The 19,106-nt window shown below is 23.8% G+C and overlaps 9 protein-coding genes across 9 annotated transcripts; 4 read left to right on the top strand and 5 right to left on the bottom strand.

Moving 5' to 3' along the window:
- Window positions 1–100: 100 nt before the first annotated feature.
- On the bottom strand, window positions 101–1,124 carry DICPUDRAFT_38199 (uncharacterized protein; the record flags this gene model as incomplete). The annotated part of the gene is made up of 3 exons (XM_003290854.1): window positions 101–248; window positions 447–665; window positions 1,051–1,124. 3 exons carry the CDS (start codon window positions 1,122–1,124, stop codon window positions 101–103), a joined length of 441 nt encoding a protein of 146 aa, XP_003290902.1.
- A 444-nt stretch (window positions 1,125–1,568) lies between these two features.
- DICPUDRAFT_155444 (uncharacterized protein) lies at window positions 1,569–3,614 on the top strand (the record flags this gene model as incomplete). The annotated part of the gene is made up of 2 exons (XM_003290866.1): window positions 1,569–3,365; window positions 3,597–3,614. 2 exons carry the CDS (start codon window positions 1,569–1,571, stop codon window positions 3,612–3,614), a joined length of 1,815 nt encoding a protein of 604 aa, XP_003290914.1.
- Window positions 3,615–4,161: 547 nt separating this feature from the next.
- Window positions 4,162–7,040, top strand: DICPUDRAFT_155443 (uncharacterized protein; the record flags this gene model as incomplete). The annotated part of the gene is made up of 2 exons (XM_003290865.1): window positions 4,162–5,112; window positions 5,208–7,040. 2 exons carry the CDS (start codon window positions 4,162–4,164, stop codon window positions 7,038–7,040), a joined length of 2,784 nt encoding a protein of 927 aa, XP_003290913.1.
- Window positions 7,041–7,381: 341 nt separating this feature from the next.
- DICPUDRAFT_38203 (uncharacterized protein) lies at window positions 7,382–8,457 on the bottom strand (the record flags this gene model as incomplete). The annotated part of the gene is made up of 2 exons (XM_003290853.1): window positions 7,382–8,288; window positions 8,351–8,457. 2 exons carry the CDS (start codon window positions 8,455–8,457, stop codon window positions 7,382–7,384), a joined length of 1,014 nt encoding a protein of 337 aa, XP_003290901.1.
- A 776-nt stretch (window positions 8,458–9,233) lies between these two features.
- DICPUDRAFT_81609 (uncharacterized protein) lies at window positions 9,234–9,822 on the top strand (the record flags this gene model as incomplete). Its single annotated transcript, XM_003290864.1, has 2 exons — window positions 9,234–9,236; window positions 9,427–9,822. The coding sequence occupies 2 exons, from the start codon at window positions 9,234–9,236 to the stop codon at window positions 9,820–9,822; spliced, it is 399 nt and encodes a 132-aa protein (XP_003290912.1).
- A 337-nt stretch (window positions 9,823–10,159) lies between these two features.
- Window positions 10,160–13,959, bottom strand: DICPUDRAFT_155440 (uncharacterized protein; the record flags this gene model as incomplete). The annotated part of the gene is made up of 3 exons (XM_003290852.1): window positions 10,160–10,234; window positions 10,297–13,329; window positions 13,438–13,959. 3 exons carry the CDS (start codon window positions 13,957–13,959, stop codon window positions 10,160–10,162), a joined length of 3,630 nt encoding a protein of 1,209 aa, XP_003290900.1.
- A 219-nt stretch (window positions 13,960–14,178) lies between these two features.
- On the top strand, window positions 14,179–14,799 carry DICPUDRAFT_155439 (uncharacterized protein; the record flags this gene model as incomplete). Its single annotated transcript, XM_003290863.1, has 2 exons — window positions 14,179–14,487; window positions 14,755–14,799. 2 exons carry the CDS (start codon window positions 14,179–14,181, stop codon window positions 14,797–14,799), a joined length of 354 nt encoding a protein of 117 aa, XP_003290911.1.
- Window positions 14,800–15,303: 504 nt separating this feature from the next.
- DICPUDRAFT_17481 (uncharacterized protein) lies at window positions 15,304–16,527 on the bottom strand (the record flags this gene model as incomplete). The annotated part of the gene is made up of 1 exon (XM_003290851.1): window positions 15,304–16,527. A coding segment is annotated over one exon (1,224 nt), but the record flags the coding sequence as incomplete, so codon positions are not given.
- A 59-nt stretch (window positions 16,528–16,586) lies between these two features.
- DICPUDRAFT_89152 (uncharacterized protein) lies at window positions 16,587–16,748 on the bottom strand (the record flags this gene model as incomplete). The annotated part of the gene is made up of 1 exon (XM_003290850.1): window positions 16,587–16,748. One exon carries the CDS (start codon window positions 16,746–16,748, stop codon window positions 16,587–16,589), a length of 162 nt encoding a protein of 53 aa, XP_003290898.1.
- Window positions 16,749–19,106: the final 2,358 nt, after the last annotated feature.

Raw genomic sequence — 19,106 nt, 5'->3', positions numbered from 1 at the left:
TAAAATTTTATACGATTATTGTTTATTTTTTAATTTTGGGTTTTTTTTCTTTTTTTTATTAAATATTTATTATCTATAACACAATATAAGTTTGGTGTGATTATTCATTGTAAACTTTAACGATTGGGAGTTCTGAGAAATTGTGTTCTGGGACTGGGAGTGGAAGAATTTGTTCTAATGATGGATCACCAGCTGAAATATCATAGTTGGCAATAATATCATTTTCTTGTTCTGGGGTTAAATTATATCTTTAAATTTATAATAATAATAGAATTAGTTTTTTTTTTCTATTTATCTTTTTAATATTATTATTTTTATCTATATTCTATATTAATTAATTTATCTTTTCTACCTATTTTTATTGTTATTATTTATTATTACTATTAATTATTTTATATTATTTCTTTTCCAAAACTCAATTTTATATATTAAAATATTAAAATTACCTTTCAACAATGTTTTTGTTATATTTAATGACACAGATGTGGAGGATTGGATCATCAAGAAGAGCATCACTTAAACCAGTTTCTTGTGATAATTTTGATGGGGTTTGTTCAGCATAATATTTATCGAATTCTGGTGAACCAACTTTGATGTTATTGTTTTCTAAGTATTCTCTTCTGAGTTGACGTTCAGATGGGAATAAGAATTTAGTGAAGAAACCTCTGTTTTTATTAAATTTTTATAATATTAAATTTGGTAATTGTAATTATCATTTTTATTATTTAATTTGATTTAGATTTGATTTAAATTATTGAGTAAGGTCGATAATTTAATAATTTATTTGTGAAAAAAATTTTATGTTTCATTTAGTTTGATTTATTATTTGATATGTTTTTTTTATAATAAAAAAAAAAAAAGTATTAGTATTGGGCACTTTTTTAATATTTGTGTGTTGTATAAAAAAAAAAAAAAAAATTTATATGTGAAAAATTCTATGTTTTTCTTTCCATAGTAAAAAAATGATCATATAATTTTTTTTTTTTTTCCGATACCTATAAATATTTATATATATATATATAGTAATATAATTTATTTTTATTTAATTACCTCTGTGGTTGTGGGGCAATGGTTGAGGTTGATAAAACCTTTGAGGCTGAACGAATTGATCTGAGAGCAAACATTTTTATATAAGTAGATAAAGTGAACAATAAAAATAAAAAAAAAAAAAAAAAAATTTTTAAAAAAAAAAATTTTAAAAAAAAAAAAAAAATTAAAAAAAATAAAATAAAATAAAAAAATTTTTTGGCAGAAAGAAAAAAAATTAGTGGTTGGGCATAGCTATTATGCAACAGATAGTGAATTTCAATAAAAATTACACATATTATCAACAATGACTTTTTTTTTTTTTTTTTTTTTTTTTAAAATTTAAAATGAATATACATTTAAATGTATATTCAATTAGATGACACAAATATATTTTATTTCTTTCTTTTTTCTTATTTCTTTTTACACATTTATATATTTTATTTCTTTTTTCTTTTTTTTTTATCAAAAAATTCTTTTTTTTTAAACTATAATTTTTTTTAAATTAAACTAATCTAATTAAATTAAAATTTATATTTCAAATGAATATAAAAGATAATATTGATAATTGTTTATATAATAATAGTAATATAGAAAATAATGATATAGAAAATAATAATATAGAAAATAATAATATAGATGAAGTATTAAATAAAAATAATAATAATAAAATAAATAATAAAGTTTACTTTGAAATTATTTGGAAAAATATTTATTTAAAAGGTTTAATTATTTATCATCTTAGAATATTTAATATACATTATTCAAAAAAATATTTCAATTCTTTAAATAATTTCGATGGATTCCAATATAAACATTATTGTCGTTCAGTTAGTCTTAGTGGTGATGATGATGGCTCTGACAACCCATTAAAACTAATTACTAGAAATATAGATACTATTTATTATTATTTTAATACATTCAAAGAATCAACAAGAATACCATGTTGGGTAGAGAAATTTGGTGTCAATATTTCATCAGTTGAATTCTCTAAGGTTCTATTTAGAGAGTTACGAGATTCAAATATAAAGAAACTAATTTTAGATTTTAAAGAGGGTATATATCCTCCACAAATATCTTGTTTTACAATGTTACCAAAGAATTTAACAAGTTTAAAAACCATCTTTTATCCCTATACAATTAATAAAGGTATGCTACCATGTGGTCTAAAGACATTGGTCATAGATCATAATAATCATATTCCTATTGGTGAAGCATCACTCCCAGATTCTTTGGAGTTTTTGACAGTTAAGTCTGATATTCCATATCCACTGACATTGAATAAAACAATAGTTTTTCCAAAAGGTCTAGTAGTTTTAGAACTCAAATGTTTTAGTGAAGTAGAAAGTGATTTCAAATTTCCAAAGTCATTAAAAACTTTAGAAATTATATGTAGGGGTACTTTCAATTCAACACTTCCCAATTGTTTAAAGGTTTTAAAGTTCAGTGTAGACGATATAAATTTGAACACATCAAGTACAAAAGAACCAATTCAATTACCACCAAATTTAGAAAAGCTTGATATACATTTAGGTAATAGCAATCAGTTTATAAATAACCATCAAATGATCCCATCAAAGAATTGCAAATCGTTAAAGTATTTAAAGATAAACTGCACTCAAATTAATGACACTGAAGGTGATTCTATATTCCCAAACAGTATAGAAACATTGATTATAACTGGGGCTTGTTTTCAAATTAAACCAAATATGCTACCGAGAAACTTAAAATCATTATCTTTCGAAAAGCCTTACAATTACCCATTGGTTGAAGATGGTTTATTCCCAGAAACACTAACCCACCTCACGTTTTATGAGTTTAATCAAAAAATTGGTGCAAATGTATTTCCAGAAAATTTAAAGTTACTAGACCTGGGAATAGGCTCTAATTACAAATTACACGAGCATTCAATTCCATTGGGTTTGCTGGATTTAAAGATAAGATATCAAAACTATACATATCTTCTATTTTTAAAAGATAGGCCAAATTTAATAATATCAACTTATTACTACCGTCAATTTATTGAATATTTATGTCCAAAACAACTAAGGATTCTAAAACCCTCATCAGATGTAGATATAGACTTAAGTGTTCTCCAACTAAACGACAAATCTAACCTAGAGTTGCTAGAGATACCAAGTCTATTCAATTATAAAATATATCAAAAAGATTTACCAACCAATAATAATATAAAAACATTAATAATAGGTGACCATTTTATTAATCCATTGGATTTAGATTTATTCCCAAATTTAGAACTTTTGGTAGTTGGTGAGTCAAATCCTTCAATCAAATACTCTCACAACATAACTAAATCTAAACTAAAACAAATCAATGTAGTATATTCAAATAGCTCATTTCTATCATCACTTGATCCAATATACTATGATTTAATAAAATTAGAAAAAAAATATATAGACCAATTTTATAGATAATTGGTTATTATTAAAAAAGATAAAACTATTAATAGAATGTGATTTTACTATTTAATATTATTTATTATTGTTATAAAAAATAAATAAAAAATTTAAATTAAACATTTTTTATATAATTATTATTTATTATAAAAGTTACATTATCTATATTAATACATCAGAAAGTTCAAGTACATATTAATACGTCAGAAAATAATGATAATACCAAAAAAAGTTTTTTTTTTTTTTTTTTTTTTTTCGTTTTTTTTTTTTCAATAATTTATTTTTTTTATTATTTTTTTTAAATTTTTTTTTAAATTTTTTATTTTTTTTTCATTTAAAATTTTTTTTTTTTTTAATCACAAGAGCAAATAAACATTTTCAACAACACAACCAATTTTCACGATTTATATAATAATTAATTAAAAATTATAATATTTTTATCTATATATATTATATATAAAGCTTATAATCACTTTTAATAAAAAAATAAATGAACTAAATATAGTTTTATAGTATTTATTTTTTTTTTTTTTTAAATTATTAATTAATTTTTTTAATTTAAAAAAAAATTTTTGGAAAAAAAAAAAAAAAAAGAAATAACAGTAACAATATCATTAAACAAATAATAATTTTTTAAATTAAATTATTAAATAACAAATAATAAATAATTATAAAATTGAAATAATAAATAAATAAATAAATAAAAAAATAAAAAATAATGGATGATCAAAAACAACAACAAAATGAACAGATTTCCCTTTATAAAAAAGCAATAGAACTATTTAAAAAGAAAGAATATCAACATGCATCAGAATTATTTAAAGAAATTAAAGATAAAAATATTTTAACACAATCATTTGAGCTTCAAATGAATCTATTGCTCTGTGATTTTTACCAAAGAAATTGCTCTAATCATATTAAACTATTGGATGATTTAAATCTTATTTTAAAATCATTGGACTCAAGCAAAATAAACAATCAAACCGACTCACCAACATTAGCATCACAACCATTAACTGCCACATCCTCACCAACAAATAATTTCGATCTAAACCAAACATCCTCACCACAGGCATCACCATTACTATCAGTATCATCAAATACCCAATCATCCTCACCAAATACACCTGTATCAGCATCAATCACAGCAAGTGCAAGCACATCATCAACAAATTTACACAGCCAACAAACATGTGATATTGATAACGATCAAGCAATAATATTATATAATCAAGCAGTTGTCTATTTTCACGTTAAACAGTATGGTTCAAGTTATAAAATTTTAGACAACATATATCAAAATGTATTATCACTAGATGACTATTTGGCTATTAGAGTCTGCTTGTTATTAGTGAATGTTTCAATCGAAGCCCAACTTTACGACAAAGCAGGTTCAGTATTATCATTTTTAGAGAAATCATTCGACCATTTTTTTTATATTTCACCAAAATCTACAACCACATCCGAAAACAATAATGAAAACCATCAAAATTCAACAAGTTCAATATCTAATGAAACCACCGAGGACCAAGACTATCAGCATACCCAAATGGCTCCAACTGAATTTAAATTTTTAATTCATTTTTATAAATCAAAAATTTATTTGTTATCAAACTCACACTATTTAGCAAAAAATGAAATTGAAGAGTCGATAAAATATAGCTTAAAGGTAATTATTTTCACAAATACTATATTAAATGTTTTCTTTTTTATTTGTTTATTCATTTTTTTAACAATATACTAATTTTTTTATTTAATTTTTAGATTGATTATATACCATTAATTGGATCGTGCCACCTATTAAGTGCAAATTACTATAGTATAGAATTAGATACAGATAATACAATAAAGAATTTACTTTTAAGCTCATCTTCAAGTAACAACTCTACAGCCGCACCAAGTGATACAATAAAGAATAAACCAATATCATTTGGCAATGATTTAGTTGTAGAACCAATTACACCAAGAATGTTTTATAATAATATAGGGTCTTTCCACTTTAATATGGATAACAAGGTATTAGCAAACTATTATTTTTCAAGATCACTAAAAGAGGCATCATTTGAAATGAATGGTAATAGTAGCTTTAATCGACATTTAGATAAAAGAACCGAAGTATTTTTCAACACTGGTATAATCCTAATGGCCATGGGAAAGTATGAACTAGCTTTTTCCTGTCTCCAAGAATCCTGTATACTATTAAAATGTAATCCATTAGTTTGGTTAAGGCTAGCAGAATGTTGTATATTTGCCCATATCAGTAAATTAAAAGATAATAGAGATCAAAACAATTTAGATGATGACGAATTAATTGATGAAGAATCAGCAAATAAAGAAAATGAAATTAATAGTGATGAAAATAAAGATAAAAGTAGTAATAATGATGACTCAAATAAACCCAATAGCATCAGTAGCAATAGTGGCGGTGACTCTTCAAGAGATTTAAACAATAAAAATAAAAACAAGAATAAAAGCAAAAGTAAAAATAAAGATAAAGATAAAGACAATATTACAAAAGATAATGGAAAAGATAATAGTGGCAAAGATAAAGAAAAAGAAAATGGTGATACCGATAATGAAAATGAAAACGATTCAGAAGGTGCAAATAGTGGTACTAGCGGTGGTCCAAACTCAGTAAATAATGTAAATGAAAATAATAATAATAACAATGTAAATTTCGAATTGGTTTTTGGTAGTATCAAGATTTTAAATAACGAAAACATTTTACTACCAACTGTAAATGGTCTTCATCAAGGCTTACAAATTGAAGATAGCGGCGTTCAATCGACCCTCACAAACTCTGGAGATGAATTGGAAGAGTCTTTAAGTAGACTTGGTACTTTATCATTAGACTTTGCAAGCAAGTGTTTAAGAAATGCTCACTATCTAGAAAGAAAAATATTACAATCAAAAAAACAAAGAGAATCTCAAGAGCAACCAACAACAGATAAGCAACAAGAAGAACCAATTGAACCAAATGATTTATTTAAAAACTATCATATTGGTATGATGCTATCAATTTTATCATCACAAGCATATGTAGCACTATGCACTTATAATCCAATTGTTTCTTTAGTCGCCTGTAAACAAATATTATCAATATTTGAAGAAAATCCAAACTATAGCGAAATCGGTTTCCTCTATCGTTTTAAATACTATGCCCATATTTACGCTGCCGAGGCATGCATAAATCTTAATATTCCAGATCAAGCTGTTCAGTTTTTATCAATCGACTTTATTGCCCAACAACTCCAAATTCGTGAAGTATCAAAGTATGACACTACCGACTTTAATAACATTTTTTATTATAATCTTACAATTGCCTATATCCTTCAAAATGATTTAAACAACGCTGAAAAATCAATCTATCAAATTCAAAAAAATTTAGAACAACAACAATTTATAATTTTACAACAACTAAATAATAATAATAATAATCAATTTATACAACAACAGATAATTAATTTACAACAACAACAAATTAATGATACTTTTAATAAAATTAATTTATTAAAAGTTTATTTGGAATTAAGAAAAGGAAACAATGATAAAGCTTTAGGTTTAATAAAAACCGAAAGGCCCATACCACAACTATAAACCAAAACAACAACAACAATCAATCATTAGAGAAAAAATTTAAAAAAAAAAAAAAATATTTAAACAAAAAAATAAACATATTTATTTAATTACAATTATTCTAAGGTGTAGATAAATATTTAAAATTTTTATTTACTCATAAATGTAAAAGAAGGTAAATTTAGTTTAATATTAAAAGCCAATTGGATTTGCTCGCCCAGAGCAAATTTTTTCATTGGTATTATAAATATTTCCCAACCCCTTCCATTTAAATCTAAAATTTTATCACCAATAGCCTCTGTATTAAATTAAAAAGCTTGTTAGATGATTTAATGTATACATTAAAAAAAAAAAGTTTAATACTAACCTTTCCTAATTCCCTTGTTTAGAACTTCAAATGAAAATGTGGCAGTAACGTCACTTCCGGAATAGTTATAAACAAATAATGAAACACTTCCATCGCTATTTGTTTTACCAGTTGGATATAATTGAATTTGAAAATTTCTTGAGCCTATTTCGATTGGTAATGCTAAAAACTCGCCCTTTTTGGTATCGATACAACGCTTTTGCCAGTTACTGATGGTCCAAATACCTTGAAACTTTCTTGAACATAAATTTAATTTCTTTTGAGCTGACTCCAAGTCTAAAGTTAACTGATCAAACTTCTTTATAATAATAGAATGGTGATTATACTTTTGAGTATGGTCATCTATTTCGCACCTTGGGACCTTTTTAGTGCATCCAAATTTAGCGTATAAACAATCCACTGGGTGCATAGAACAAACTGTAGATAGATGTTCTTGTAGATCCTGTCTTTTTAATACCAAAGAACAGTTGCATGTCATATCTGCTTTGAGGCACTCTGTGTCCAAATGTCTCTGTAGGTTTACTTTTAATAAATTCTCTTTACATAACTCGCACTCGACTTTGATAAGATCACACTCTTTGAGATGCTGATCCAACAATGTTTTTCTAATCTTTACACAATCTATATTATTTGGGCATTTTACAAATGAGTGCTCGCAAACCTTTAAATGTGATTCTAACTCTTCTATTGTACATTCATGTTTACATCCATATTTTTCGTCTGCAATATAATCTGTTGTATTATAAAATTTATTTGGGCAAAATATTTTTAATTTATTTATTTGTCTTTCTAAATACCTGTTTATTGATGTTGTATTAAAATCGACTCTACACTCTGGACACCCACCGTTTTTACCTTTAATTGTTTCTGTACATGATACACAATAAATATGACCATTTGTGCTAATATATTATAAAATATTAGTATTTTTTTATAATTTATTTTAACAATAATAAATAATTACCATTGGAAATTTTTATACATTAAATTGTTGCATATCGAGCAAAAAAAATCATCTTCAATTTCTTCTATAACCAAAATTTTATCAAAATTTAAACTTAAGATATGCATAATTTTATTATTACTATTACAATACTATTATTATTTAATATAAATTAATGGTTTTTGTTAAATAAATTAATTTTTTGGTTTAATTATTTGAGTTTTAAAATTTTGAAAAAAAATAAAAAATAAAATAAGATAAAAATAAAAAAAATAGATTGTTCAAACAGTTAAATGGTTAGAATATAGTATAAATAATATTTATGAAATATAATTAATTTTCAAAAGACAATTGTTAAATTAAAAAAAAAATTAAAAAAAAAAAATAAAAAAATAAAAATTCAAACTGCCAGCAAGCAGTAAAATTCTTTTTCTTAATCCAAAATTAAAAATAGTTTTCTTTTGTTTAAATAGAATTGCTAATTATAATTATTATACTTTTTATTTATTTATTTCTATAAAACCATTATTTATTTAATTTTTAACACAGCATCATACCACAAAAAAATAAATAAAAATATATAAAAATAAAAAAAATAAAAATAAAAATAAAAAAAATAAAAAAATAAAAGAAATAAATAAATAAGACAAATGGATAAAAATAATCATAATATTCATATTAGTATTTTAAAATTTTAAACAATAATTAGGATTATAGAAATAATTAATTTTACAAATAAAACAATGAAATTTTAAAAAGTCGTTACTTTTTTTTTTTTAAAAAAAATTTTTAAAAATTTTTATAAAATTTTTTTTTTTCGAAAATCAGTGGTGGGGTTTTTATGCAAAAAAAAAAAAATATTTACAGCCTTTTTCATCCTTCAATCTGATAGCAAACATATAAAATGGTAAGACGAATTCATCATAGAGAGTTAGATTAGATAAATTAGTGCTGGATTATTAAAGATTAATGGTTAATCTTTGTTAATTTATCAATTATCTATTAAATAATAGAGATATCTATCATCTATAATGACCTATCCATCCGATACTGCACACACAATCAAATGTATTAATTATAAATTTTATAACTTTTAGGGTCGTGTTAGAACAAAGACAATCAAAAGAGCCTCAAAACTCCTCATTGAAAAGTATTACCCAAGACTTACCAATGATTTTGACACCAACAAACGTACTTGCGACAAAGTTGCCAAAATCCCATCAAAGAGATTAAGAAACAAGATTGCTGGTTTCGTCACTCATTTAATGAGACGTATCGAAAAAGGCCCAGTCCGTGGTATCTCATACAAATTACAAGAAGAAGAAAGAGAAAAGAGAGATAACTACGTTCCAGTTAACTCTGTCATTAAAACCGACGAAGTTAAAATCGATCGTGATGTCGAAGAAATGCTTAAAGCTACTCTTGATTTCCCAAAGATTGAACAAATCCACGTTGTTGACTCAAAGAGAAAACACAAAAAATCAAACAAATAAACATTCCCCTTATTTGTTAACTAAAAATTTTTTTTTAAAATTTAATTTATTACTGTTTTTTTATTATTTTTTAAATTTTTTTTTGTTTGAAAGATGGATAAGGTTATTATAACAAAAGAATAAAGAGTTATTTATATTTAATAAAAAAATATTTAATCAAGTAAATAACAACAAACAACCAACATGGGGTAATAATTTTTATAAAAATCGTTCCTCTATGTTGGTTTTTTTTTTTTTTTTTGAACACTTCCGTCATATTATTATTCAATTTGAATATTCCGATAATGGCCACTTTTAATTTTTTATTTTACACAAAAATAGAGGTTTATTTAATGTTTTAAATGTTGAAGTTAATTATATTGGCATCAGTTTTTGGTAATTTTGACCCTGGAAATAAAATTCTTTCGAACATCTAAAAAAAAAAAAAAATTAATAAACAATTTTGATGTACTATACAACATATAGGATACCTACTTTAAATTCGCTTAAAAATGAGACAAAAGGATAAAATGGGCTAGTTTCTTTAATTTTTTTTATCCAATTGTTAATTGGTACACCTTCATAGTTTTGATCCAGTTGGCTTTTAAATAATAGATTTAATGATATCGAATATGTGTAGTAAGAGTAGTATCTATTATTATTATTTTTACAACCTAAAATATTGATTATAAAGTTTGAAACAAATGTATCTATTGGAGTAATATCGGTTTCAATTTCTTTTGGAATGCCAATTGGGTATGATTTCAATTCTCTGCATGTTGAAAAAAGTTTATTTAAATAGTTTGAATAGCTATTTTCATTTGGATTGGTTGAGTTTAAATTGGGGCATATCATTGCAGGTCTATGAATAAATAATTTATCTTTAATGTTTGAGTTTGAAATTATAAATTCTGATAACCATTTGCTTTGGGCATAACCACCATAAATAATTTCATTATCTTCATCAATATTAAGAGTTTGATTTAAAGCGTGTGAAGGGTTTGAATTATTTGATGCGGACCAATATTTAGAGTTTGATAATATTGTTGAAAGTGTTGATATATAGTGAATATCTTTTAAATTATTTTGATCGATTTGATTTATAAATTCTATTACATTAAATGTGGATTTGATATTATCTTTGATCATTTCGTCAAATGGTAAGTTCATGTTAACGTTTGCAGCAGAATGAATAATAGTTGAAAAGCCGCAGCTACAGAGTAATTTCCAGTCGTCTAAAGAGCAACCAAATTGATTTTCACCGATATCTCCCTTAATAAGATGAATTCTAAGTTTATCTTTGGATGTTGCAATCTCTTCAATTAGCCTATTTCCCTTTTCAATGCTTCTAACCAATAAATAAATATTCATTTCATTAAATTTGGTGTTGTTTAAAATTGATTTTAAAATATTTGAACCTAAAAAACCAGTTGACCCCAGAATTAATATATTGTTACCATTATTTATATTTATACTATTATTACTATTGTTATTTGTATTAATCTTATTTGAATTAAAGTTATTTAAAAATATTTTAAGTTGCTGAACTGATTTATCATTAATATCTTGATGATTTTTGTCGGTATTTTTGCTAGAGTTAATTAAATTGCTTGTAATTTTATCAATCGTTCTTAATATATAAATATGAAATACTGTTAAAATTATACCATGACTATTTCTACATTTTTCGATAATTTGTGTGCAAAGAATTGAAGTCATTGAATGGTTCGAAATTAAATCATCAGATGATTCAATATTATAATTTACTAAAACCTGACGCACAACTTGTAATAGTGCCATTTTAATTGATTCTTCATTTGTTGGTATGTGTTTTGTATTGTTGCTTTGATTGGTTCCACTATCATAGTCGTTTAAAAATGGAGCTGGTAGTTTTGATCTATCAATTTTTTCATTTTTATTTTGGGGAAATGAATCCATAATAATAAACTGGTGCGGTATCATATAGACGGGTAGCGTCTTTAAAAGGTATTCTTTAAATTGTTCAGATAGTAATTTCGGTGAGTTGTAGAATGATTTTAGGATATCGAGTTGATTGGCAGCAGATTCTTCATTTTGGAGCTTAATTTTGCATGATACTGGTTTTTCTTTTAATATTAGATATGCAACTAAAATTTTATTATCATTAATTGCTTTTACATCAACAACAGCTTGATGAATTAGTTGATGGTTTTCTAATGTTCTTGAAATTTCATCCAATTCAATTCTGGAACCATTTAGTTTAATTTGATTATCCATTCTACCACGAAATTCTATTGTTTGTTTTTTTGTTGGGTCAATACAAACTAAACGGCCCCAGTCACCAGTTTTAAACATTTTGGACGTATTGCTCGTAAATGGGTCTGTGATGAAAGATTTTTCAGTTTGGTTTTCATTGTTAAAGTATTCTAGTGCTACACCTACACCCCCAATGTATATTTCTCCTTCACCACCAATATTCTGAATTGGTTCTCTTGTATTTTCGTCTAACAGGTATATAGACATATTTGGTACAACTTCGCCAAGTGATACATAGTCATCAGTATCATTGGGTTCTTTCTTTAAATAGATGGGTAGTGTAGTTGTGCAAACTGTAGCTTCAGTTGGACCATAGACATTAACAATATTTAATCTGGTTCTCCATTTCTTGAGTACTTTTACTGGACATGTTTCACCACCAATTACAATAGTCTCTAATGGGGATCTATTGATGGCAGAGTCAAATGGTTCAGTTGAAAGTAATGATAAAAATGATGGTGAAATCATTGCAGCATTAATGTTGTTCAAGGCAATATGGCTTAAAAACGATTGACTAGAGCCTCTAATTATTTGTGCATCTTGTTGGGTTTTTGGTATTAAAAGTGTGCAATGACCTAAAAGTGAGGTGCCAATTTCAGATAAACTTGCATCGAAACAAATTGGAAGTGATTGAAGCAACCTGGTATGATTTCTTTTAAATTGAAATACTTTGATTTGATGTTGCAGAAAATTGACGATGCCTCTATGGGCGACTAGTACACCTTTTGGATTACCTGTACTACCTGATGTATAGATTAAATATGCTGGATCTTCAATACCACTTTTTATATTTTCAATTTCACTTAAATTTTCTTGATAGTCTTTTAGTTTAATAATAATATTTGAAAGCTCATCATAATCAATATCCATTTCTTCCTCTTCCTCTTCCTCTTCTTCTTTTCCTTTATCCTCTTCTTTTTTATTTTTATTGGCCCTGTCTTTATCATTCTTTTTAACTTTTAATACATGTTCGCAATAATCTTTAATATCTAAATTTGATTTTGAGGAGAAGGATTTTGCTATTTCGTTCCATTGTTTCCCATGAATTGAATATTGTTCTTTTAAAAGTAATACTTCATCGTTGCTCCATTTCTCTTTTAAAATTGTTGGTAATAGAACTTTATAAAATCTATGGTGGCATTCGATATCTCTTCTATCACAAGAGGTAAGACTTGCAATTCTTTTCCAGTTGGATCTATTGTTTTTATTGACAACATCTAATAATATTTCATCCTTTATATAAAAGAAATTAAAAAATTTAGAAAACAATATAAAATAAATAAATAAAAAAAAAAAGAGAGAAATAAAAATAAAAATTTAAATTAAAAAATAAATATTTACTTGCTCTTTAGTCCAGTTTTTTTTATCTCTCTCATCATCTTTTTGATTTTTTAATATATCTGAAAACAAACAATCTAAACAAACTATTGTTTTATTTTTAAATTGATTATTTTTATGATATTGGTGTGTTGTTATAATAATATTACAATTTGAATCATTTAACATAAATGATAGTCTATCAATCGGATATGATGTGTCTAGTGGTAAATAAATTAAATTTAATTTAAAAATTGATAAAATTGATATGATTAATTGGAATGAATGATTTTTATATACAGAAATTATAGGTGGAAGATTGTTATTGTTATTACTATTATTATTATAGTCAGTTTTTAAAATATAGTTTTTCAAATAAATTGATAAATAGTTTGATAAAATATCTAAACTATTAAATGATAAATTATTACCATTACTGTTACTATTTTCTATATTAACATACTCTAATGCAATGTGATCACTGTCATTTTTAATCGATTGTTTAAAAACATCAATAAAAGATTTAAAAACGAATGGTGATTCCATTTTTTTATTGTTTTGTGTGTTTTTGCATTAATTAATGATTTTTTAATTTAAAAAAATTTTAAATTTATTTTAAATTTAAAAAAAAAAAAAAATTGATGAAAAACGAAAAAAAAAAAAATATTTTTTTTAATTTTTTTCATTTTTTTTTTTCATTTTTTTTTTCTCAATCATTTTTTTATTTATATATAAGATTGCAGGATAAATTAAACAGTAAATAAAATGGCATCAAAATCAGCAGTAAAACCAATTTCAGATTTAATGAAAACTCATTTAAAAAGAAAAGTTTTCAAAAATATCCCACATAACCTTTTAACACAATTTTCAGATAAAACAATTAAAAATTTACCAGAAGGTTTTATTAAAGAATTACCAACCGCACCAGCTGGTGTTATTAAAGTTACCCTTACTAAAAGTCCAAATCATTGCGAACAAGATGTCAAAGGTACAATCAAGGCCTTAGGTTTACAAAAAATGCATCATTATATTTTCCATAAAAATACACCAGAAATTAGAGGCATGATTCATAAAGTATGATCACAAAGTATAAATTTAATTAATACACCATATTAATATACACTATCACCATCACCATACAATATACACTTTACACTGCACAATATTCAATAATATACAACATACAATACACTTTACACTATTCACTATTCACTATACTCCTTATAATTTACACTTTATTTTCATCTACGCACTCTATTATCCAAAATTATATTTTAACCATTTTTATAAATTATTTTATCATTATGTATCATCTAACATTATTTTAATTTAAAATTATAGGCAAGAGTTTTTATTAGAGTAGACGAAATCCCAATCAACAATTAAAATATTATAAAATTACATAAAATAAAAGAAAAAAAAAAATATAGATATAGTTTTTAGGGTTTTTTTTTTATTATTTTTTTATTTTTATTTTATTTTTCTTTTATATAACACGATCGGAATAGATATAGACAATATTTAAAAACAAAGTCCTTTTACTTTGTTTTTTTTTTTTTTTCTTTTTTTTTTTAGTTGCTGTATAAACTTTTTTTCTTTTAATCAAAAAGGAAAAAAGAGATTGGGGTTCACATAAATATTATATTTGGTTTTGTTTTGATTTGTTTAAAATTATTATTTATGTGATATGTATATATATACATAAAAATTTAAATATTAAACCATTTCTTTTGTAATATTATTGTTTGTTGTGGGTGCATTTGTATTGTTATTAGAGGGAATATTGTTAATACTATTGTTATTTGTACCATTACTATTTAAAACATTTAGATCGGCACCATTTGGTGAGGGATGGGCTATAGTATCTCTTCTAGTTAGGTTTTGGGAAGCACTAATTTTCATGGGATAAATAAAGATGGTGGATAATAAGAACCAGAAAGAACTTAAACCAAATATAATAGCATAACCCCATGCGGTATCAAAACCTACACCATTTATTTTCTCTTGAGTAGCGTGTAATATACTACCGGTAATAGCTGGGGCGATCACTGTTGGAGCAGTAAATGATATGTGCCAAATACCCATATCTTTACCAATTGTTTTATTTGGGAGTGAGTGGAGTGCCAATGCCCAATCAACACATTGATAAGCACCATAACCAATACCTAAAAGACCGGATAATACCAAGAGACCAACAAAGGATGGGTTGAAACATACTGAAATTAAAAGGGCTATTGCTACGACTTGAATGGAACTACTAATGTATACCAATAGTTTAGTGTTATAAAAATCGGCTAAATAACCACCGGCGATCGAAGCAGGAATACTACAGATGACAAGAACTACAACAATATAGCTGTTTGCCATGTTATTGGTTTGGTGGATGATATCAATTGAAAAGTACATTAAGAAACTGAAAATCATATAGATACCCATGGTATTAAAGAATCTAGTTACAAGAACCCAATAGAAGTTGAAATAGGTGGTACATGGTAAATAGAGTGATTTGAAGAAGCCTACAACACTACCATCGAACGAAAACTCATCTTGTGTATCTTCACTCATTGTGATTATTGTGACCAAGGCGGAAAGACCCAAGAATGCAACGGCTGCACCATAACACCACCATGTATGAATAACTTGATTAACTTCAAACAATGTACCAAAAAGTAAAGTACCAACAAGGAGACCTAACGAAAAACCAACACCTAACCAACCTGATGCAATACCTGCTTGAGATGGGTGAACAACATCAGGGATTATTCCTGAAAAAGCACCACCTGCAATACCTTGACCTAATTGATAACCACTACATACTACTATTAACCCACCAATTGATTGGCCTGGTTGATCAAATGTTGCTTCTAAACACAAAAATATTATCATAATCATTGTTCCAATCAATAAATATGGTCTTCTTCTTCCAAATGGGGTTTTTGTATGATCACTAATGTAACCAAAAATGGGTGTTGCTAATAAATTTATAAACATACCGGGTATTGGTAAAACACCATTCCAAAATGATTTATCATGATCATTTGTTAATAATCTAACTTGGTATGGAATTGCAAATGCAGCAGTTGCTCCTTGTACAACACTAAATCCAAAAAACCATCTAAAAAAAATAATAGGTTAATAATGATTAATTTTTTTTTTTATATATTATAATTATCTTACATCGATATTTTAATAAAAAATAATGAGGAATTTAAAAATTTATTTCTAATTTTTGGCTCATGTAATAATTCCTGTTTACTTGACTCTGAAGTTATTTCTGATGTACTTTTTGTATTCTCTGAAGAGTATGTTAAAGTGTTTTCTGAAGATGATTCCATTTTGTACATAAAATATTATTTTTATTTTTTTTATTTTTTTATAAAAAATTAATAATAATGATTATTTTATTTTTTATTCCTATTATTATTTTTTTGGTATAAAGCTCTATACTATTTTGATCACTATAATAATAGTATTGTTTATATTCTATAATAAATTAAAATAATTAGATATCAAACTTTATTTTATTAAACTATTTTTAAATTTGAGGAAATAAAAAAAAAAAATAAAAAACAAATTATTAACTATATGTATATTTCTGTAAGAGATATGTAAATCTAATTATATCATATAGGTTATTAGTATTATAATTATAAAAATTATCTTAATTTTTTTTTTTTCTTTTATGTATTTTTATTTTTTTTATTTATTTTATTTTATCTTATTTTATTTTATTTTTTTTATTATTATTTTTATTATTATTATTTAAAGTTTGGAAATGATAGTTATAATGTTAATATTAATATGATGATGTTTATTATCGAATTTTAAAATTGTTGTATTTTTTTTATCTATATTTCAAATTATAATGATTTATTTAAATTTAAATTTTATTTTTATATTTAATTATATTAAGCATATTATTAATATTAAATGATTATTACTACTTCTACTATTATTTTTATTAATATTATCATATTATTATTATTACTTTTATATTAATGTCTCTTTTAAAAAAAGAAATGATTTTTTTTTTAATTTAGGATTTTTTTTTTGATTTTAAATTGATCTAAAAAAAAACAATATATTATAAATAACAATAAAAAATATTAAATTTACTGATGAATAAAATTGATAATACTTTTTTTTATATAAATACAAACTTTTAAATAAAAATAAAGGATAGGAAAAAAGCACAAAAATAAAATTATTTATTTTAAAAAATTATAATTTTATTTTTTTAAAAAAAAAATAAAAAATAATAATAATAATAAAAAAAAACACAATATATTTGATTAATTGTGTGATTTTTATTAGTTATAACATAAACATAACAATAAACAATATTATATTTTATTGTTATAAACAGAGTTTTTTTTTTTTTTTTTATTGTTTTTTTTTTTATTTTTTTTTTTTTTATTTATAAATTCAACAAAAATAATACATTTAAAATTGATATATGTAACTGTAATAAATTTATTTTTATTGAACCATATATATTTATATGATAAAGTATATTCGAAATGATAATATAATGTTTATATATAAAAAGGGCAAAGGTGGGAAATAAAAAAGGATGGGTGAAGTGTTGAATATATGTATTAAGAAAATAAAAAATGATTTTAAAACTGTGGGTGTTGGTGGTTTATGATTATTTTTTTTTTAAAATTATTAAAATATGTTGTGTGTTTATAATAAATAAAATTTAAAATTAAATATATCTAATTATAATATATGGGTATTAATAATTTTATAAATTAAGTTTAATTATTTAATTGTCTAAATTATTTTATCTATTCAATTGTAAGATAACAAGAACATTTAATTGAGATTATATTAAAAAGTGTAAAAACCATAAACAAATTCAAGATTTACAAATCTTTATGAATGGTTATTATTTTTAATGTGATAAAAGATCACGATAAATATTACCAAAACAAAAGATTAAAAAAATAAATAAATGAAATAAAAAAAAAAAAAAAACTAAACAAAAAAATAAAATAAATTTAAAAATAGAGAAAAGGAAACAATAAATTATTTAATTTATTAAATGTGGATTAAGAGTGTTGTGGAGAGGAAAAAAGAAATTTTTATTTATTATTGTTATTGTTTGGGATAAAAGATTATTATTCCATGTAATGATGTAAAAAATACATATTTTTAAAAAATACGAAATTATATATACTCTATAGATATTAAATATACATAAAATAATATTAAAAATAATGAAAATGATGATATGTGATGATTAATGATGATTAGTGGATCATTTTTTGTTTATGCTAAAAATATTAATTTTATTATTATCATTATTATCATTATTAATATTATTGATTTCTATCGTGTTCTTTACATTTTTTTATTAAATGTATAAAGTTTTTTTTTTTTTTTTTTTTTTTTTAAAAAGGACCTTGTCAATTTTTTTTGGGCCCCCCCAATCTCCCTTATTTAGAGGGGGGGGAAATATTGGCCAAAATTTTTTTTTTTTTTTTTTTTTTTTGTAAAAATTTATTTTTTTTTAAAAAAAAAAAAGATTTTAAAAATCCCAAAAATAAAAAAAGGAGATTTGGGAAAGATTTTTTTTTGTTTCTTTTTTAAAAAGGTTTTTATGTTTTTCATTAGGGGTTTTGGGGATATTGTCCAAATTATTTTATTATTTAATAAATTTCCCCCTGTTTTTTTTTCCCAATAAAAAA

Source organism: Dictyostelium purpureum (assembly GCF_000190715.1).
Source record: "Dictyostelium purpureum unplaced genomic scaffold DICPUscaffold_247, whole genome shotgun sequence".
Classification (NCBI taxonomy): Eukaryota; Evosea; class Eumycetozoa; order Dictyosteliales; family Dictyosteliaceae; genus Dictyostelium; species Dictyostelium purpureum.
The sequence above is the reverse complement of the archived record's forward strand: the minus strand, read 5'-3'. Positions and strand labels throughout refer to the sequence as shown.